This window comes from Grammomys surdaster, unplaced genomic scaffold (genome assembly GCF_004785775.1).
Source record: "Grammomys surdaster isolate TR1022 unplaced genomic scaffold, NIH_TR_1.0 169, whole genome shotgun sequence".
In the NCBI taxonomy this organism is placed as follows: Eukaryota; Metazoa; Chordata; class Mammalia; order Rodentia; family Muridae; genus Grammomys; species Grammomys surdaster.
The window spans coordinates 5,763,943-5,785,961 of NW_021604617.1; the positions used below are offsets into that span (position 1 = coordinate 5,763,943).

General features: G+C 47.1%; 1 protein-coding gene and 1 non-coding gene across 2 annotated transcripts in view; both read left to right on the top strand.

Moving 5' to 3' along the window:
- Rftn1 (raftlin, lipid raft linker 1) overlaps positions 1 to 15,260 on the top strand; it is a 202,357-nt gene extending 187,097 nt beyond the window's left edge. The window contains exons 8-10 of the mRNA XM_028766787.1: positions 2,875 to 2,978; positions 5,214 to 5,295; positions 14,013 to 15,260. Of these exons, the coding sequence (XP_028622620.1) occupies positions 2,875 to 2,978; positions 5,214 to 5,295; positions 14,013 to 14,339 (513 nt within the window). The 3' untranslated portion in view covers positions 14,340 to 15,260. The remainder of the gene's footprint in view (positions 1 to 2,874; positions 2,979 to 5,213; positions 5,296 to 14,012) is intronic.
- A 4,453-nt stretch (positions 15,261 to 19,713) lies between these two features.
- On the top strand, positions 19,714 to 19,811 carry LOC114620675. The gene has a single exon (XR_003711340.1). It is a non-coding gene; the product is annotated as a small nucleolar RNA SNORA26 (small nucleolar RNA).
- Positions 19,812 to 22,019: the final 2,208 nt, after the last annotated feature.

The window sequence follows — 22,019 nt, forward strand, 5'->3', positions numbered from 1 at the left end:
GGGGGGGGGGGTGGAGTAGTGGACAGGTAGGTTTGTTAAAGTCCTGGATCTGTTTTCATGGCCCTGGTTTTAGGGTGGGGGTTTCCTTTAAGATTGAGAAATAAATGTGTCTCCTTAGAATATTTTTATTCCTGCCAGGCTCGTTACAAGACCCGTGCTGAGCAGTTTTTATAAAACTGTAATAAAACGAAGTCTGACTTTTGATTTAATTAATAGAAATTGCAGACAAAAAAGAAAAGAAAGAAGATCACACTGATGTTGGGTTATAAACTTTCTAACTGGACCAATTTGTGGTCTCCCATCCTTTCCCTGTAGAGGGGGTCTTTAGAGATGATCAGAGGTCAAATGGATTTCTTTGCAAGCTATACCTTCTGTTGTCACAGTCGGTGGAGGATAGGGTAAGGTTATTTTGGATGTCTGTTTCTTTAGTCAATTCTCAAACACTGGAGAAACTAATAGAGATCAAAGTGGGAAAGGGCCATTAATACAAATGAATTCCATTTATACAAGTTGGAAAAAAAAAACACACAGGGCATGTTCCACTTTTTTTTTTTTAACACTCCAGGTGTGACGGGAGATTAGGTATCCAACAAGGGAGAGAGGAGAGTTAATTAAAGTTTTTTTGTTCTGGCTTACAGAAAGAGACATCTTTTCATTTTCATAAGCAGGATAAGCAGGATGGCTTTTGAGAGCTGTTGGTGCTTTCTTCTTCTTAGGAGTGTCACCAGAAAGCAGATCAAAGCAGCCTTCCTTCCGGATCTATTTCCAGCCACCTTCTCAGCTAATGGAGTCAAAAGTGTCTTCAACTGATGGGGTGGGGCTCATCAGACTTTAGAAAAGCCATCTCACTGTATTAGTAATATGCAAAGTGACCTCTATAGATGCTTATGGAAAACCATATTTAACATGAATTAAATAGGAACCAGCCCTAAAGGCCCAAGCGGGAGGGAGAGAACGAGGCAGGTGCACCTCCCCCTCCTGCCTGTATTTTATTCATCAACTCTGATTGACAGCCCAGAAATTAGCACTCAGGCTTGAATGTCCGAGGCACTGTAGATGTGTGTCCTCTGTTCCTTTTGGTCCTTGTGATTCAGCACCCCATGGCTGACATTTCTTACCCTTGCAGGGCCAAAGGGAGGGCATGTTTTGGAGAATCCCTGCTGTTTTTCTCTTCAAGATAGTGACAAAGTGAAATAAGACAGAGTGAAATAGAAGTGGCCCTGGTGAGGCCTGTTGGAGCCTGTGGGTCACGGGCAGCAGGGGTTGGTCATTGTCTTGCAGTTCTGGGCTCCTGCAGAGAAAAACCTGGCCTGGCTACAGCCACCAATGAAAAGACTGCATTTTGCCACTCAGGGCTTTGTGAAGGTGCCAAAGCTTGACATGGTTGCTATAGCTACTGTCTGATTGTGGTAGACTTGTCACAGTGCTTGATAAAGTGGGAAGGTTATCCCTGATAGGCCCAAGTAATCAGAACCTTGCAAAGCCTGAGTATGTGGATTTAAATTGTTTTTTTTTTTTCCCTCCCTTTTAAGCTGGGAGTGCTGGGGGCAGGGTTAGGGATCTTTAGTGACAGAAGCCACAGGACTTTCTTTCAGCTTTAGCAGAAGCTTGTACTAGTCTGGAAGGAAGGTGTCCTTAAGTCTTGAGGGACAACAGAAATGAGGGGCAGGGTGGCTACCTGCTAAGCCGTGGCTGGGATGATTGTGGCTTTGAGCGATGCTGCAAAGACCCTCCCGTGACCCGTCCTGTAAATTGATTCGGTTTTTTCTTTGCGGTCCCTTGCCTCTTCGCCTGCCTTTTCTGATTTTCCATTTTTCCCTTTCCTCCTGCCTTTGCCCGCCATCGCATTTCTCACAGACCCGCAGATCCTTGGAAAGGACGCCTACCTTTTCATATGGGTGATAAGAACAGTTAAATTGAAAATGGCAGCACAGATTTTAGCTCCAAGATTATAGACACCTTTTTTCTTCAGAAGGGAACTAAGAGTTTATCTGGATGGCGGTCTCTTGCTCCGTGGTACAGAGACGACAATAGTGGCTCTCTATGGATTCTGCTGTGCTTCCGGAAGTCCTAGGTCACTGGACTAGGTATTCGAACCTACATTTCCCCCACGTTCCCAACTGAGGTCTGTGCTACAGTTGCCTGACCAAGGTGTAAGAGCCACAGCATTGGTCTGGCCTTCACAGTTTAGAAAACCACAGGTAGATTGGTTACCGGGGATTCAGGTGACTTGGTAGACAGGATGAGAGACCTTCAGAGCCATTTTAAAAAGTAGATTATTTCCTCAGCCTCTCTCTCAGCTTCCTAGTTCACAGCATCCAGAGCCACCAGCATGACTCCCTAGCCTACCCTACAGGTGGCCTCCTCAGGTCCTACTTTATCTAAGAAAAGTGTGTGTCCCCAAGTGAAGCCCGCCCTGCTACCCTGTACCTGGCCAGGAAGCCTGCTTTGACCAGGTGTTAGTATTCTGTCTAAACTCCACCTCCACAGTTACCTGGCAACAGCCAGGTAGGCCTGCCCACTATAAAAGGGGCTGTTTGCCCCCTCCTCTCTCTCTTACCCTCTTGCTCCCCTTACTCTCTTGCCTGTAGCTTCTCTCTGCCCCCCTTCCCTTCCCCCTCTCTCTACATGGTCATGGCCTGCCTCCTCCACTTCTCTCTCTTCTCTGTTCCCTCTCTTCTCTCCACCATTCCTCCCGTTTCTCTCCCCACCCTCTGCCCTAAATAACCCCCCCCCCAAATTCTCAAGTCTGCAGCTCGCGTACTCAGAGACTCCAACTCTGCTTTGCTTGGTTGGATCAATGGGAGGATTGACTCCAGTGGTGAGGAGGTAACCGTAGATGACAGCAGCGCTCACAGTGGCCTTTCTCTACAGGGTACAGAGGTGCAGACCGACTACATGCCCCTGCTGAACTCGCTGGCAGCCTATGGATGGCAGCTCACCTGTGTGCTGCCAACACCCATACTCAAGACTACCAGGTAACAAACATGGTGACCTTGATGACTACTGTCATGGTTCATGATGGATGGAAAATTTCATTAGTCCTGCAGCAGGCTTGCTGGCTGGCACTAAACCTCTCTGGTTGGGGCTTTCAGATCCAGGGGTCCACTTACACCTACCCTTCTTCCCCCTCCTCACATAGAAGAGTCTTGCCAGTGAGTCAGGGTTGCCCTGGAAGATTGAGATTGGCTGCTAGGCTGGCAGAACAGTGCACCAACAGATGGAAAAGTAGTTCCATGTCTACTCTGGGTTCTGGGCTTGCTGGTACTGTGTATATAGAATCTTAGTTTAGAGAGGGAGGGAGGGAGTCAGGAAGAGAAAAGAAGAAGGGGTGGAGAGAAACAGAGTGGGATGGAGGGAGAGGGGGAGGGAAGAAGGCAAGGAGAGGGAGAGGAAAAGAGGGAAGGAGAGGGAGAGGGAAAGAGATTGAGCCATTGAGACTAAGACCTATGAGGTAGATTTTTGTCTATTTTTGCCTTTGAGATAGGATCTTACCCTATCCCAGGCTAGCCTTGAAACTATACTCCTCCAGCCTTAGCTTTGTGAATGATAAGCATATGCCATCATACCTAGCTGACTTATGAATGTTATTATTTCACATCCACTTTTCAGCCAAGGAAAGTGTGTCCTGGGATAGTAAGGGACTTGGCCAAGATCATGATGCTGAGCAATGAATGTCCCACGCCCCATGGAACAGAGTCTCAGGGCTCGCATTTGGTACTCCTCACAAGTTCAGGTTCACGGATGCTTGCCCACTGTCCCTTGAGCCCTGTCATACAAATACTAAAGACCTCCCATCTATATTTTGAGTCCCCCTGACATTCCTTGGGGTTGTAATCATAGCTACATTCCCATTTCATGGATGAAAAGTGAAGCTCAGAAAGGCCTGTCATGGACCTGAGGCCCAATTGGCAGGAGGTAGCCAGAATAGAGCCTAAGACCTCAGGATGCAGAATCAGGCTCCTGCCCTGCGGCTGGCTGCCCCTCTGTTGATCAATAGTGATACAACTCTTTCATCTCTTTTTGGCCCTGAGGGTTCTGCCTTTAGTGAACTCACTATACAGTTCACACTGCAGGCAACAGCAGGTGGCCTGGGCTAGTTGACAGTGGGTTGGTAGCCATGATAGCCTGTGACCTTCCTAGGCCCCTCTTCTGGCTCCTCTGGGTCTTCTCGCTCCTCAACATGATTCCCTGCCTGTCTATGGCAAGATTTGGTTTGGCCACTGGGAACCTCTGTGCTCTTTTTTGAAGACCAAGACTTCTCTAGGCAGAGGCTGATAGTGGAGCAGAAAACACCCGGTCTGCCATTTGCTACCTGTGTCATCATGGTTAAGCCCTGCAGCCTATCAGAGTGTTCCCTAGTTCCTTTCCAGAGGACACAACCATGATAAGAATGAGTTTTGGACAGGAAGACCCAGTGCTCTGAGGGATGTGAACCGTGGGGGTGCACAGAGCTGTCTCAGAGACACACACTTATTCCCTTTCCCTCTTCCTAACCATCTTAGCATCGGTGAATGGACAAATCTACTGGGAATGTGCTAGTCTATCTGAATCATCCTGGTGTGAATTCTGGGCTGACTGTTTGCTTCTGGTTTGTCAAGAGTGGTTGCAGGCTGCTAGCAGTAGGGTAGAGACCCAGTCTCTGGCCAAGCTGCAATGCTAGGCAAACTTTAGCTCTCCCTTCCTTGATCTCTAGACTGAAGGCAGACAGAGACATTTACAGAACAGAGTTAAGGTGAACAAAGGGATGGAGAGAACCCCATCACCTTTAGTATTTCTATCCAAGGCGCAGCATGGGGTCCTGCCTTCTCTGACACACAACTCAAGAGCTATCTATTTCTCTTCCCATAGGTGTGAGTCAGTGTTAATTACCATGTCCATCTTGCTGCTGACCTGACATCAATGTGTCTGTAGGAGTGACACAATAACCTACATATACATCAGCTCTCCCCGTACCACCTTCATGTCACACTGGAGGGCTAAACTCATGGCCTATCTGTATTATCCCGCATAGCATACTGTAACTACCAAAGACAGAATTGGAAGACAGCTCTGTTCTTTCGGGGACTCCCTAATCTGCCGTATCCTCACTTAACCAAGGCACAGCCTTCCTTCTCTTACAGGAAGCTCAGGATTATGCCCATGGGGAGAGGATGTGTCTGGGTGGTCGGGGGGCTTTGGGGAGATGCTCACCCTCAGCTCCTGTGTTGTAGGGAAGGAAACGTGTCCACCAAGCAGATTGTGTTTCTTCAGAGACCGTGTCTACCTCAGAAAACCAAGAAGAGGGAATCTAAGGTAAGAGACATGAGACCTCTCTACTCTCCCTCCCTGGGTTTATGTCTGTGCATCTTGGCTTCAGTGGGGTCTGTGCCAGCTGGGCCTCTCCCATTTCCAAACGCTCTTGGGGCTCAATGAAGACCTGGGTCCACATGGGATCATAGCACGGATGCTGGGATGGGCTGTCGAGGAACTGGAAACTGATCCTCAGCCTCCCTGATGGCCTGACTTCTGAGCAGATGGCAGATGCTTTTCTGGTCACCAGCATGTGCTAGAGAATCCCACAAGGCTAAAATCAGGACACAAAGCCAGCTGCAGTTTGACAGAGGCCAGGGAAGGGCTGAGCTCATGGTTAAATGTCCTTTCTGATCTCACGCAAGCTGGCTGGAGCTCTGGCCTGGTTATTAGATCCCTTAGGACATCAGAGTTTGTGATCCTGGCCTGGTGTATTACTGTTAAGTCTGAAATCCCTGCATTCAGGAATTACAGACAGGAAGATGAGTTTGAGGCCAGCCTCTGTTGTATAGGGGGCCTTGCCTTAAAGCGTAAACCACCTTAGCGGAGGAACTCCCAGTTTCTTCTTACTGGGACCTGAGCCAAATCTTTGACTGGCAGTTGGTGATGGAGACAGAGGCCAGCACAGCCTGTGGCAGTTCAGCCCCAGGCAGGCTCGTGCTGGAGGGTCGCCAGGTCTCTTTCCTCCTTGGTGAACTTCTCCTGTCTAACCTGGGCACAGCATCATAGAGGGACAGTGACTGTTCTCAAAGTTTTCTCCGTGTCCCGAAACTGAGCCCAGCATCTACTTCCAAAGATATTCCACCCATCCTCTGTGAAGTTGGGGCTTCTCCTGTGTGTTCCAGTTTGAATCTGCAATGTCCTCCAAAGGTTCATGTGCTTATGGCTTGGTCTCTGCCTGATAGTACTTTCATGAGATATATAGTTAAACATTTACATGATGGTGCAGAGTGAAAAGGAGGCTAGGCCATGGCAGGGGTTGGAGGGGAGGCATGTGAAGCTACACCATTGGGTAGGGGTGTGCTCTTGAAGGAGATATTGGAACTCGTGCTCTTTCTCTTTTGGTTTCTGGGTCACCACGGATGAACACACTCTACCACCCACTGCCTACCATCACACACTGTCTCATACAGGGCCAAACGCAATGGGATCAACCAAGCAAACCCCCTGAGCCAAACTAGACTTTCAGTTCTTTCAAGTTGACTTTGCTTTAACATTCAACATTGATTTTTATTTTATGTGTATGCGGGTATGCCTGCATGCTATCACCTGCGTGCCAGTGCCTGTGGAGGCCAGAAAAGGGCTTTAGAGACTTTGAACCAATTATAGGTGTTTGTGAGCTGCTTGGCATGGGTGCTGGAATTGAACCTGTGTCCTATGAAAGAGCACCAAGTGCTGAGCCAGCCCCACCCCCTCCAGCCTCCTTTAGTTGACTTAATCTCTTACAGCAAAAGAACACAGACTAGCATGCTGTAGGTGTGTTACTAGCTTCTCAGGAAGAGGTCAGCGTGTTGATATAGTCTATCAAAGCCCAGTTAGGTGTCACCTGGATCCACTGTGCTCCACCTTGATGGCCATGACCACACTCTGGCAAAAATTGCCAACCTGTTTGGCTCTGCGCAGTCAGCACCTTCCCCATATACCCCAGTCTTTGTTCAAGAGTCCCAGGTAGGAACATCCAGCCAGTGAACAGATTGCAGTAACCCCTTATCAGCCAACAGACCCTGTGGGTTGCCCACTTATTGAAGGAATGCCAGGTTGGTGAGGACAAGAAGCCAGATGGACTGGAGTGCAAAGGAAGGCCACTCTCCAGGCTCTGGGACAATAATGTGACAGGTGACAACAGAGGTGGACCAGAAGGCAGCTGCCAGTCACCATTAACCACCAGGAGCAGTCAGCCACCACCTGGAAGATGGATGGCTGTAGACTCATATCAGATAGTGCTCTCAGGACATCACCAGCCACAGAAAGCAACGTTCAGTAAGCAGCACACAGGGTCCCCCACTCCCAGGCATGGAGAGATCGGACTTTAGCTCTTTAATGGAAACAGCTCTAGACCCCCTCGCCAGGGGTCTCCTTGTGGAGCTCCTTGGTTTTCACATGAAGACCTTGGCATCCCACGGGGAGGGATATGAAAGTAGAACTGGCTTTCCATAGGGAAAGGAAAGAAGCCATGTCTTCTAAATCAGTGAGCCAACCCTCACTGGCTAGGCTGATGCCGACAGACCTCTCTCTCTTTAAGTGTCCTGCATCGATGTGGTGTTCAGCATTTACTCGTTCTCCAGGAGGCAACCCTCTCCCACCCCTGCCAAGAAAGAAGCAGGCTTCCAGAAAGAATGATGTACATTCCATGTTCCACTCTCTTGGTCCCCGCCCTTCACACCTCAGCTGCCTCCACCTAGGTCCCACCATGACCCTGTCAGCCTCTGTGTCTGGTCCTCATTGCTCCTATGGGCTTGTCTCTTGGTGCCGTCTTACCACGTGTATTAGTTGCTGTCATCAAATCCATGACAAGAGCATCTTCGGGAAGGGAGGGATTTCTGGCTTGCAGTTTAAGGTGGGCTACACAGCCCATCATGGTGGATGGCAGAAGGAACAAGAGGCTTCTGGTCACACCGTGCCTACAGTCAGCAAAGACAGACAGACAGGAAGTGGGGCCAGGTTAGAAAACTTCAAGGCCTGTCCCAGAGGCCCAGTTCCTCCAGTGAGACTCTGCCTCCTAAAGGTTCCATAACCTCCCCATACAGTGCCATCAGCTGGGAGCGAGGAATCAAGTACGTGAGCCCGTGAGGGACATTTCATGCTCCAACTACAATTCTTGACTCCCGAGCAAGCTCTTTAGGGCCCAGCCCCACTCCATCGCTCCTCTTACTCTTCCAGAATCTTCATTGCCAGGGCTGTGCTAGCCATCTCTGTGCTCACAGTTTCTGTGTCACCCGTTTAGTTTGTTTCACCTGGGCCTCCTCCATCTGCCCTTCCTTTTACTCCATTTAACCATGCACATGGGACTTGCCCACCCTCTCTCCCTCCCTCCAGTGTACCTGCCCATTTCTAGAATGACAGCACTCCCACGGGACATCCTCAGCCCCCTCTCCCCCTAGTTTATATTTTAATCCCTAAAAAGTCTAGAATCCCCCTAGTAGCATATGTCCAGCGACTCCCGCCTCCTGGTAGCAAGTCTCCCCTTGAAAAATGTTTTCTACTCAGTGTCAGAGTGATCATTTAAAAGATCAGCTCAGGGCTAGAATGATCTCTCAGCAGTTACGGATACTTACCCTTCTTGCAGAGGATCTAAGTTCAGTCCCCAGCCCCCACGCGGTGCCTCGAAACCTCCCAGTTGGTTACAAATTTGTAACAAAAATGTGGGTGTATGCATACCTACCTGTTAGACAGGACTCATGCGCATAAAATAAAGATAGACTGTTTAAGGCCGGTTTGAGGCTGGCACAGTTGCTCATGCCTGAAACCCAGTCCCTGGGAAGGTAGAAACAAGAGGACATTATATAGTAAAGGCAACGTCATCCTTGCTATGTAACACGTGTGAGGCCAGCCTGGAATACATGAGACCTTGTGTCAAAAAAGCAATTAAAAAGGAAAGAAAAGGCGGGCAGCAGCTGGACCCTCTCCCCCACTGCTCACGACAGACAGTAGCTTTGTTGTCTTAAAGATGGAGGATCTTTTCTGTGGCCCATGAAGCCCTCAGCCTTTTGCCCAGCCCTCCTCTACATACCTATGGCATTGGATTTTATGGTCCTCCACTGCTTCTGCCTCTAGGCCCTTACTTTTGGCTATACCACTGCATAGGATGCAACTCTCTATTCTCCCTCTACCCGCCTCCTTCCTCAGGAGAGCATTGTCCCCTTGAGGCCTAGCCACACTAGTTATCTTTATGTTGCTGTGACAGATACCTAGGACAGACTGTGAAAGGAGGAAAGACTCTTGGCTCAGGGTTTCCATCCAGGCTTAGCTGCCTCTGTTGCTCAGGGCCTGGGACAGGACAGAATTATGTTCTTGGGGATGTGAGGTTGAAGAGTGTCAACTCATGACAACCAGGATGCAGAGGAAGAACCCAGGATGGTCAGAGGACAGGAGTGTCCTTTCAGGACCTCCACTGGTGTACATCCTACAGCTTGGCCTGTAGAGAGAATCGTGTGTGCTGTATGGAGACATCACCTGTCAATAAAAGAGCTGTTGGCCTATGAGCTGAGGCAGGAAATAGAAGGTGGGACATCCTTCAAGGGGACAGGGATTCTGGGATAGAGTCAGGTGTGAAAAGATTTTCCACGGAATGCTGAGGAGAGGTAACAAGCCCACTTAAAGAATAGAACAAACAGGTAATTGAGTTTTGAGCTAGTTGTTATATGCCCAGGCTTATAGCCTAAGCATTTATTCATAATTAAGTCCCAGAGTTGCTGTTTCTGGGAACATGGGCATGGGTGAAAAGGCTGTGGTTGCATAGGCCCCATCACCCAGTTCCCTACCACCTCACAGTTAATGGTAGGACAAACCCATCAATGGATGGTGAGACCATTAATGAAGGCCCTCACTGTCTGGTCACCTCTCAGCAGTTGCCCATCTGGAGCCTCTCGAGCAACTTGGGGGAAACGCATTATATCCAAGCCACCACAATGGCACCCTGGGAAAGAACCCCAGACTCTTGCAGATCTCTGTTCTGGCTTTTCCCTCTGATTATTGTTCATGTGGTTCCTTGGGTGATGCTCAGGAGATGCCTGCTGAGTTGCTGACTGATTAATCAGACTGCTAAGCCCGGCTAGTCTAGTGCTAGCATCAGAATTTAAAGGATGGGACTGCAGGATTGGCAGATGTGACCTAGTGTGTCCTGTCAACCATTCCAGTTGATTGTGCCAGAGGAGTGTTCCTTCCAGCTAGACTCCCTCCTTCCTTCCTTCCTTCCTTCCTTCCTTCCTTCCTTCCTTCCTTCCTTCCTCCCTCCTTCCTCCCTCCCTCCCTCCCTCCCTCCCTCCCTCCCAGGGAACTCTTTGTTTTTAATAAACCAAATGAAAGCGTCATTCACTGCCACTAAGTCTGGACATCATTAGTTGGTGACTGGGTGTAAGGGCCCAGGCGACCTGACCGATTCATTCTGACCTTTGAATGCCTGAAGGCGGAAGTGTTTATGTTCAGGCTGAGCCATTCCAGTGGTGCCCTTATCCCCTAGAAAAGGATTGTTTTCTATTGTTGTTGTTTGCTTTGTTTTTGTTGTTTATTTGTTTTTGCCCAGAAGGGAAAGCTGGGAAGGTGGATCTGAAGAAATCAGGTTGAACTCCATCCCTGGGGTTTCCTAGCTGTGTGATTTGGGACAAGTTATCCAACATCTCTGAATGGCTTTGTATTGTGTGTAAAATGCTTATGAGGGGCTTACCTGGGGAATTAAGGGAGGTGTGAGCTCCTCTCAAGCATGAGATCTACTGGGGTCTCATATTCTTAGGCAGTGTGTCTTTGAGGTTCTGAATGTGAACCACTGTCCCATACCCAGTCCCAGACTGCTTCCTCCTGCCAAATAGAAAATGGGGAGGCCTGAGCCACATCTCCCTGGGAATCTGGCTCCGTGATTGCTGGGAGATCCAGGCAGCAGCAGAAGTCCCGAGGTAATCCCAAATCCATATGAGGACACAGGACATCTTGTACTCCTAAAGGCCTGGGTTGCCCGGGCAGGTCCCTCTGATGACCCAGAAGGGTAGAATGTAGTTGAAATGGGTCTTACTGAGCTCACAGTGACAGGCCAACCTCTCCACTGGAGAAGGTGCCGGAAAGAACAGTTTCTGTGCTCTGCTTCATACCCCTAGAGCTCTTCTCTTTTTCTGGTCAACAAAAGGTGGCCTTCTAGAGGACACTTTGTGGCCTGGCTTTCCCAGAGACCGTGGACATTTTGTGGTATAGTTAGCAAGGGCACATGCTGAGTTGATGGTAGAAAATGGGTCATCTTGTTGGACCCCAAGATCCAAACGGGGGACACGCTCCCACAACAACACTCACAGACAGGGGATTCGATGCAAAAGCAAGAGGTTTATTGATAACCAGTATACTGGGGTTCCCCCGCACGCAGGCTAGAGGAACCCCGAGTTAAAGCTAAGAGCAACTTTTATACGGTTTTCACAGGGTTTACGAGGGCAATCTTACAATCACCTCTTAGACAATGTTAGCCACAAAGGCTGACCTCAAATGGCTGCTCCCACACCCGGTTTCCTGGCAACTCATATTTGCACACTGTCTTATGACAATGAGTGTTAGCTAAGTCTGTTTTACCATAGCTCCTGTTTACCCAGGTTTATTGCGCTAAGGGGCCAGCTTCCTGATCTTGGGCCCTTCTCCTGGAATGTGTGTGTAAGTCTTTGGAATGTGCTTTTCCTGGAACGTGTCTCTGGAGAAGTTAATTTTTAAGTTTAGGCTGAGACCTGAGATTCCTTCAATCTCTAGGCTGGCAGAACTGTCCTTGATAGAACAGTGTGTGTCCACAGGAGACATTACTCAACACCATCTACAGTGTATGGGGCAAAGGACGACCCTCAGAAGAGAAGAACTTCACATAGATAAGAGTTTGCTTGGGGACAACCATCCTGTCCCAGGGCTAGGACATGGGCTCAGCAGCTTGAGGTTCTTTGGTATAGCTACAGGCAAGCCTCTTACCTGAGACAGTCTCACCATTCTTTTGACACAAGTACAGCTTCCTCTGACTTCCCCCAGCAACTGACTGCTCCAAGAATAAAATACAGGCTAACTTAACCAACTTCTCAGAAATCAATGGCAAAGGTCAGAAGGTTCTATTTCAGAACATCCATCTGGGTGGGGACCAAACCAGAGAAACGTGGTGTCCAGACATAACGGAGTACATAATAACATAATAAATATTACAGCAGCCAGCTGGGGTCTGAACGGTCCTCCGGATGTTTGTTGGGCCTTATGGTGTCTTATGGACAGCCTGGCTGCAGTGGTGCGGCTATACGGTGAATGGCGTGTGAACACATAACACTGGAGAACGTAAGGCTTGAGTGGGAGGAGAACGGCCATCCCAGAGGGCAATCTATAGATGTGAGAAAAGAACACCCCAAAGATGAGTGTTGGGAACCACATTCACATCCAGTGTTGTGAGTGAACCGAGCCTTCCAGGGTGAGATATGGGAGTATAGGATAAATGCCCAACTGTGATTCCATATGCCTTCCAGTGCTTTTCTGTATTTTGATGGAATATTCAAATTTAACAGTGTTTTGTTGTTGTTTTGGTTTTTTTGTTTGTTTATTTGTTTTGCCAAAGGATTCCATATTTGCTCTCTGACTTCTTTGAGAATTGAGGTCATTATTTTATGGGGAAGAAAGCTCTGACTAGCTTTCTAGATCGGACTAGCTTTAAAAGCAGTTTGTATAGCTTGCTTTTGTTTTGCCCCCAGAAAGCACTCAAAATCTTTTACGATGTGCCTGTGTTTGGTGCTGGTGGTGTAGCTGCGTTCTTAGGCTCTCCTCTGAGTGTTCTAGGAACCTTGACCTTCTGTCCCTGCGCCTTCAGGAAACCCAAAAACAAAAGGTTGTGGTTTCTGTTTCCTTGATCCCCAGTTGGTGGAAGTCTTTGATGAGGATTAGGAAGTGTGGCCTGGTTGGAGGAGGTGTGTCACTAGGATGGGCTTTGAGGTTCAAAAAGCCCATGCCATTCCCAGCTAGCTCTCTGCCTCCTGCTTGTGGATCAGATGTGAGCTCTCAGCTAGTGCTCCAGTGCTATGCCTGCCTTCTGCAATATACCCCACCATAGTGTTCGTGGACTCTAACCCTCCGAAGCTGTGAGCACCTAAACAGAATTAAATGCTTTTTCTTTTAGTCATGTTGTCTCATCACAACCATAGAAAAGTAGGACAGCTCAGCCTCCTGAGCACGGGGTGGGTGACATGCACGTTTCTCCTAGCGTTTTCCTTGAATACGTAAGTGTATATTTGGCATAATCACTGTGGTGCATCTGAAATGGAAGAAGGAGACTAGTGAAGACTTAGAGGCTAAAATCCCTCTATGTCTCAGGATCACAAAAGAGGCAGAGAAATCTGGCCAGTGAGTGTTCCAGCTGGATTCTCTCAGCAGCCCCACTCCCACCAGAACTACCTGAAGATTAAACCTCTTGCTAGTCCTCTCACTGGGTACATGGCCTTAAAACTCTGAGCCTCTGTTGATTTCCTTTCAGAGGAGCAAATACATAGTTGTAATAATGTCTGAGAAGCAGGATCAAGGATGGATTTGGGTGGAGGAGGCTTTCAGAGAAGGTACCTTAGAAGGAAGGAGCAGAAGGAGAAGATGGGGTGGGCTGCATCCCAGTCTCCAGGAGACTGAGCTGGGCTAGCTTTTCACAGTTGTTAAAAAAAAAAAAAAAAGTGGTTTGTTATGAACCAGCCATACCAGTCATAGGTTTGCAGGTTGCCTGGGGGCCTTCGTCAGATTGTCAGAGAGTCTTTGGTAACAGGCATCACTCCCACAAGTCCTGCGGGAATGTCTGGGTTCTACAGCATAGCACCTTGGTCCTATGGTACCCTTCTCCTTCCATAGCTCCCCAAAACTAGAACTCACATGGAAGGTGTTAGCAGGCACCAAGGGTGGGAGAGATGGGTTGGATTAGATTTAGCTTGGTGGTGTCCCTGGATTCTGGGAGATGTTGGGTTTGGTGGTGGGAAGCAGAAGAATCGGCTCCCGAGCCTTTACCAGTCTCCACTCTCTGTGCCTTCTAGTTCCAGTGGCGATTCTCCCGGAACGAGATCCACAGCAGGCAGACAAGGAAATCCAAAGGGAAACTCAGCACCAGCGACAAGCAGGAAGCAGAAGAGAACGAGAAGAATCTAGAAGACCAGTTCACCAAGGCTGGAGATGTGGGAAACTGTGTGCTGGGGGCACAGCAGTGGGGCAGGGCCTCTGAGGTCAGGGAGCAAAGGCGGGGCTCCACAGCTGTGCAGAATGGCCCTGCTGGCCACAACAGGGACTCGGTGGCCCTTAGGCACTCGAATCCCAGAGCAGAAGCTGAGCTTGCTCAAGGCCCTGCTTCAACAGAAGCAAATTGAGTCCGTAGTAGTTTGTACTAGGCCTCCATTGTGATTGCAAACCTTGGGAAGCTTGCTAGCAGCTGGTTTGTTCTGTGTTACCCTTTGGCTTGGCCTCCTATCTTTAGCTCAATGGCCCTGGGAGGACGGGTCTCTGACGGTGTTGTTTTCTGCACATCCACTGGAAAGCTGTTTTAATGGTCCACTTATATTAGAGTGCAAGGTTGGGCTGTTCCTCCTAGACCTCAGGGCCGGAGGCCTGGCTCTGGTCTGCCTCTTCCACAAGGGACGGGATGGACCACAGTGCCTGTACTGCCCCACAGGGCTCCGGGGCACATCTTGGTCAACTTCTGGGACATCTTTTGCTACAAACCAAGGTTTTTCTTCTCACTCGTACATGCTGCTTCTCTTGGCAAGAACTTAGTGACTTTAACCCTGCAGCCTGCCGGCTGGCCTTCTCCACCTGAACTCTAGAGACACTGCTGTTGTGGAAGGCCACAACACGATGTTGGAGAAGAGGAGGTACCCAAGCCTCCAGCCTGTCTTAAGATAGTTCTATAGATACTGGTGATCTGGAAACAAACAGGTAAAATTCCCTGTGCCCCGGCTCTTACAGAATGTTCAAGAAAGTATTCTGTGTTAATATTAATGCCAAAAAATATTGTTCTTAAATTTTTAAATTTTGTCTTCAACACATGTATGAATATGTTGTCATTTTGAGCAGTTGGTAACTGGGTGCCCTTGTGTGCTATTTTTGTTGACGTGTCGTTGACTGAGTTGTATGCTGTGCCTGTCACATGTTTATACTGTCCATAAAGTGTTGTTAAGGCTTTAAGTAGAAGCATCTGGCGAACCGTGGAAAGAGAACACCAGTTGTCTCAGTGGAAACAGCCCTGTCTCTTTCTTGTTTAGTTATTTAAAGCAATAAATGACCTGAGTTTAGTGCGTGGTGAGAAGTGAGTATTTACCATGTCTTGGAAGAGGTCCTGGTGTGGTGTAGAAGGACTCAACCCCTTACCCTCTGGTGACGATTAGATTTCTACCTCCTACCAGTGTGGTAGACCATGACAGACAGCAGAGCTACCTAAACACACCAGGGTTTCAAGCTTTGGTAAAAAAGAAGTGGAAAGTGAATTCAGATGCCATCCAGTGAGTGAGAGGGCACAGGTGGATTCCAATGTGTGTTTTCACGTAAGTTATCTACTGAGGAAAATCTTCACTTCCAAGTTCATTAAAACAAAACCTGCAAACCTGTGTAGCAGGCAGGACTGCAAAGCCTTGTCTAGCCGTATCTTTTTAAGTTTTAATTTTATGTGTATGGGAGTTAAGCCTGCATGTATGTCTGTGCGCCGCTAGCATGTCTGAAGCCTGCTGAGGTCAGAGAAGGGTATCAGATCTCTGGAGCTGGGGTGGCAGATGGCAGCCTCCCAGGCCGGATGGCTTCAGCCACTCAGCTTTGGATACATGTTTCAATAGGTAACATTTATGTTTTATTTACTGTGGGGAAAATTTCTTCAACTCTTTTGGGATCTTGTGCCACTATTAGTCTAACAAACGATACTGGGACATCTTCAGGGGTTTTTCTTCTTCTTTTCTTCTCCCTTGTACCCTGCTGATGCCAGCAGGAAGTCACTGTATTGTAGAAGTTCTTAAACTAGCTGTACATCGGGAAAACTAGGGCAGTTTAACAAAAGCAGAAAACATAAATGAACCTGTACAGGAATATCATTACATAGTCCAAGGTCACTAAAATGTGATTATGTCAAAAAACAAGATAGAATATCGTCCCTTTCCATCCATGGACTCCCATGCTTACTGTAAGTAAAATGATCTGTTCTTTTCTCTTCTATTTTTCTCTGCACAGAACACTTCTAAGATTATTAATGCAGAATTATAGAAAGCTTAAAAACCTTTAATCACACATGAGGATAAACTTACCAGGTGTGATTCCATAATCTTTTTAATTAGAATATAATTATATCATTCTCCGTCTTCTTCCCTTTTTTCTCTCAGTCCCTCTCATATTCATGGCCTCTGTTTTAGGTTGTTACTGTTACATGATTACAGAGAGAGAGAGAGAGAGAGAGAGAGAGAGAGAGAGAGAGAGAGAGAACACACCTGCTGCATCTACTTGTTAATACATATATGTGTATGGTTTCCTATAGTTCTTTGTCTAGAGTTGGACTCATGGATTTCCCCTTGTGAGTTAGTATCTCTGTTGCTGTTGTCCCTCTCCAGGTCTTCTTTCAGGGTTAGGTCATTGCAGGGGGAAGCAGCCCCTCCTGTCCTCCCCAAGCATTTCCAGAAGACACGGACTCAACAGATTTCCTGGTCCTAGCTCTCACTACCTTGTCTTCTTCACTAACTTTTTGCTCTCTGATGGTTAGGTACAGGAGTTGTGTTGTAGAGGTATTTACTGGGGTTGAGCGCCCCACTGTTACTGTTCTCTGGATTTTGATCAGTTGTTTTCTGTCACGGTCTTCATCTGCTTCAAAGAGAAGCATTTTTGATGAGGGCCAAGGGCTGCAGTTAACTGTGGGAAGAAGGATACGTGTTTTGAGTGCAGGTTAGAATTACGCTGGCTTAGTAATATGAGCATGGTAGGCTGTCCTCTAAGACCCATGACCTTGCTAGCTCTGGCAGTTGGCTAGGTTTCCAGCCCCAGGCCTGGTTTCCCTCCTAGTGAGTGGACCTTACATACAGCTGGACTAGTGGTTACCGCCAAGATGAGGTTTTACTCTGTTGTTCTTATTTTCGTTTAGTTCCAGGATTTTTTTCTTTCTTCCGTGATGTCTTCTTTGCCCTGTTCATCGTTCAGCAACGAATTGCTTAGTCTCCCTGAGTCTTCACACACTTGTTTGCTGTTGAAGTTTTATTACTTTGTGGTCAGATAGAATAGTTACTTCATTTTTCCCCTGAATTTATTAAGATTTGTTTTGTGCTCCAGGATGAGGTCTAATTTAGGAGACGCTTCCGTGGACTGCTGAGCAGAATGTGCATTTTGGTGTCTGGGTGGAATATTCTAAAGACATCTGTTAGGTCCATTTTGAGGTCATTTAATTCTGCCTTTTGCTGTTTATATTTTTCTGCAGATGACCTGTTAGAGAAAGCAGGGCATTAACATCACCTACTATAACAGCCTGACGTTAATCTGAGTCTTTCATTTCAGTAGTACGAGTCTTACCTAGCTGGATGCACCAGAGTTTGAGCCCGGTGCTTCTTGGTTAATTGTTCCTTTGATCAGAACGAAGTGTCCTTTATCTCTTCCGATGAATCTCACTTCAAAGTCTGTTTTGTCAGACGTTAGTCTGACAATGAGTGCTTGCTTTCTCCTCCCATTTGATTAGGGTGTGGTTTTTCCATCCCTTCACTTTAAGGTAGTTGGTCGCTAAAGCTGAGTTTCCTGGAGACAACCAAAAGATACATTTTGTTTCTCAATTCCATTCAGACAGCCCGTGTCCTTTAATTGGATACTTAAGGGGATTAATATGTAAAATGATTCCTTAAAGGTGTGTGTGGATTGCATTCCTTTTGATGATTGTTTTGCTGCTTGTGTTCTTAGTATCCCCTTGGGTTTCAGTAATTACAGCTTCATTTGTTTTCTTTCTGGAATCTCTTGCCTAAACTCATCCCTCTTTTCATTCGTAAGTAAGTATCGCTTTCAGTATTGGTTTTACCTGTTTGTATGATGGTAAGTTTTTCTTTCTCCAAGTATGGCAGACAGGTTTGCTGGGTCTGCAGTTGGCATCTCTGGTCTCTTAGAACTTGAGTTCTAAGGCTCTGCTGTGGTTTGCTGGGTCTATAGTTGACATCTCTGGTCTCTTAGAACTTGAATTCTAAGGCTCTGCTGTGTTCATAGTTTCCATTGAGCTGGATGTGGTGGTTCATGTCCAGTACTCAGAAGGCAGAGGCACCTAAGAACTCTGCGAGTTCAAAGCCTCCCTGTCTGCAGAGTTAATTCCAGGCTAGACCCTGTCTCAAGTACGTAAGTAATTATTAACTGTCTGCATTGAGAAAGCAGCTGTTACTCTGACCTTTGTTTGCTTTGTTTGTTTATATAATGATTTTTTTCTCTTGCAGCTGTCAATACTCTGTTTCATATGTTTAGTGTTTAAATGCTGATACGCTGTGGGGAGCTTTCTTTTCTAACCTTATCTATTTGGCGTTCTGTGTACTTCTTGAATCTCAATGGTGCCTTTTCTTAGTTTGGGGAAGTTTGTTCTCTGATCTTCTTGAAACTCTGGTCTGCACCGCCATTGACCTGGGTTTCTCCTCTCTCATCTATGCCTGTGATGCGCAGGTTTGGTCGGTCTTTTCACAGTGTCCCATATTTCCTGTATGTTCCTTTCCTGTGTTTAAAAAGTATGTTCATATTCTTTGCTTGTGTGGTCTAATTCTCCTCCTTTATCTCCAAGGCTGATAGTCTATCTTCAACTCTCCATCCTTGTGAGGCTTTCTTCCCCTTGTGTTTTCTAGGTGGATGATTGATTCATTTCCGATTGGGTTTTGTTCAGCATCGGTTTCTTTAATTGAGTTTGCTTCCCAAATCCTAGACTGTCTTTGTCATTCCATTCAGCCTTTATTGCTGTATTTTCTTGAATATTATCTTTTTGCTCCTTGAGCTGCTTCTCTTCCTCTTCCTTAAACCCCTTGATTTCTTTGAGGAAGTTTGTTGGTGTTGTTTTAATTCTGGAATTCATCTAGGTTACTCTCATCAGAGAACACTACTAAAGACCTGCTGGGGCATACTGACACTGGCAGGCAGTGACGGAGCCTGCCAGTCTACCTGTCCCACCTGGCATCTGTAGGCTCCAGTATTTCCTGCCTCTTATAGAGTTTGGAACCATAAGCATATAGTTTCAGGCCTTTGACTACATCTGAGACCCAGGTTCTTCATTTCCAGCATCCTTGGTATAGTAGTTAAAGACAGACAGGGTTATTAATATCATTGGCTTTACTCAGCCACTGTGATGGCAATGCTCATCATTACGGAAGCCTAGTACATCCAAGGTTAATCAACAGAAATGTGACAGCAGCACTTATGAAGTCCAGACTTACGTAGTAGTGGTAGTAAGTGACAAAGTGGGTAAAGACCGTTGGCCCCTTGTTGGAACTTTCGCATCTCCAATCCTCCGGTGCTTCACTGGAGTAGTTGACAGAAACCATTAGCCTGCATTCCAGCAGCCTGTGTTCTACCCTGATTCTCATACAGTGTGTTTAATCTGCCCTCTAATAAAAAAAAAAAAAATCACAGATGATCCACGCCGGGAAATGCTTCTCAGCAAGACCATGCTGGGCATTCCCTGTCCAGCATGTTAGGGGCAGCAGCATGATCCAGGTTCTGTCATGTGAGGCTCACAGCATCTGAGTTAAAGATCTGAGGGCGCCCTTTCCTGTGCCCTTTTAAGGTTGTCGTGGTACTTTAAGAGGCTAACATAAAACCCAGAGAGGAAAACCACATCTCCTTTTTGGATCCTGTCTGGAGTCACAGATGAAAAAAAAAAAAGATCTGAGGGGTTAAAACCAGACTACAAGAGGAAGAAGAGGCAAGAATGGCAGGCCTGTGGAACAGGCTTGTTACTGATTCAGTTCTGATGGTGGGGCCTGTTTCCATAGCCCCATAAGAATGTCAAGGCAGCCCTGCATGAGGAGAGCAGGGTGGGGACCTGTGAGTAGCTTTCTGTCCCCCTGGTGACCCGCTGATTTCACAGTCTCCCATGAGAGGTTGGGTTTCCTGTACCTGACTTGTAGAGCCTGAAGCAGGATGTCAAATCTCAGGACAGAACTCATTAGACCTTTGGCTGGGACTTTGAGGGGGCTATTGGCAGAGACGGAAGTAAAGCAACATTCACCATAGCTTCCTGCTGATAGCTTCGGTTTCTGCAGCCCGACTAAGAGAATCCGGCGCGGTGTACTAGAGCTGACTCTGGGAACCCGGCAGGTGCCTGCTTCCCCAGCACTGCCAGGGCAGACTACATCTCTCTCCAGCAGAGGTCGAGGGCTTCATGAGATCCGAGTGTTGACATGGACATTAGAGATGGTATTGTTTAACATGCATCATGGTGGTGGGTGCGGAAGAGACCATAAGAAGGGCTTTGTGAACCTTTGGTGGCAAAGATTCTGGTCCTGTTTATCCTCCTAACAATCCTGGCCAGGGACAGAAACACGCTGGTCAGTTTTAAACAGGAAAATGATAATAGATTTACATTTTAAAAAAAGAACCTTGTAGCTGCAATGTAAGGGCCATGTAGTATATACCAAGGCAAGCTGAAAGGCTGATGCTTTAGTCCTACTGATGAATATTTCTGGCTTCAATAGGAGAGAAGGAGGCACAGATACGAAAACTATTTAGCAGCAAAAAGTAATTGGATTTTATGATTGGGGGAACGAGGGAGACATTGGTGTTGGCAACCTGCTAGGATCAGGTAGTATTTCCTCATAGTAACAGTCAGCGCCATTGCTGTTGGTTAACAGTTGTCTAGAACCCCTGTGTGGATCTCTTCTCAGGGCTCTAACAACAGTCTCTAAAACTGAAGTGTCGGGAGAGGTGTCACTGAGGGACAAGATAGCAGTGGCTGCATGTACCTAGTCACACAAAGGAGAACTGCCTACCTTGGGTCTGCAGAGCACAGCCCATGACTTCTACCCCCAGGCTTACTTGGTAATGCGGCACCCTTGTCCAGGTACTGGGGGCGAGCCCCATGGCTGTCAGCTATGGCCTGTGTGTTAGGAAGGGAGTAAGAGAGCTCCTCCAGACACAGATTCCAATCCCACACTGGCTATGATGAAAGAAAAGTTGTTCACCCTGTCACTAATACAGCAAAACCTGTCCTGTATTTAAATGCGTTGCCCACCAGGTATCGAGTTCATAATGGTTCTAGAATTTTTAGCTGCCATATTTCACCTCTCAAGGTAAACATGAAAACCTCCCTTAAAATTCGTTGAGTCTTCCTCAAAAACAAAAAGATGGCTGGAAAGAGAGTGCAGTGGTTAAGAGCATATATTGTAATGCTCTAGAAGAAGACCCAGTTCAGTCCCCTGCACCTGTGTGGAACACCTCACAGCCACCTGCAGCTCCAGCCCCCAGGGCATTCTGTGCCCTCTTCCGGCCTTCATGGGCACATGTGCTCATGTGCACACACACACTACACACACACACCATACATACATACCACACACACAATTAAAAATAAAACATTTAAATCTTCAAAAACAACAAGAAAAGTAACTATATTAAAAATACTCAGATAGAAAAAAAACTTAAACATACATGTTACCAACATATCTGAACAGTGGAATCTAAAAGCTAAGTGTACCTGCTCGATGATACCATGTCAGAGAAATGACCTTGAGGACAGAGACGTCCGTATATTCGAGGCTTATAGAAAACCTCCAATGAAGCCGGCCGGTGGTGGCGCACGTCTTTAATCCAGCACTTGGGAGGCAGAGGCAGGCGGATTTCTGAGTTCGAGGCCAGCCTGGTCTACAAAGTGAGTTCCAGGACAGCCCGGGCTATACAGAGAAACCCTGTCTTGAAAACAAAACAAAACAAAACAAAACAAACAAAAAAAAGAAAACCTCCAATGAAAATGATCAGAAAAAAAATATTCTCTATAACTAATGCTATAGTCAAGCATCCAAACTGCAAGATGAAGATTTCTAAAATCTGCAAGAAAAATCACCACTTCCTACTTATGGACA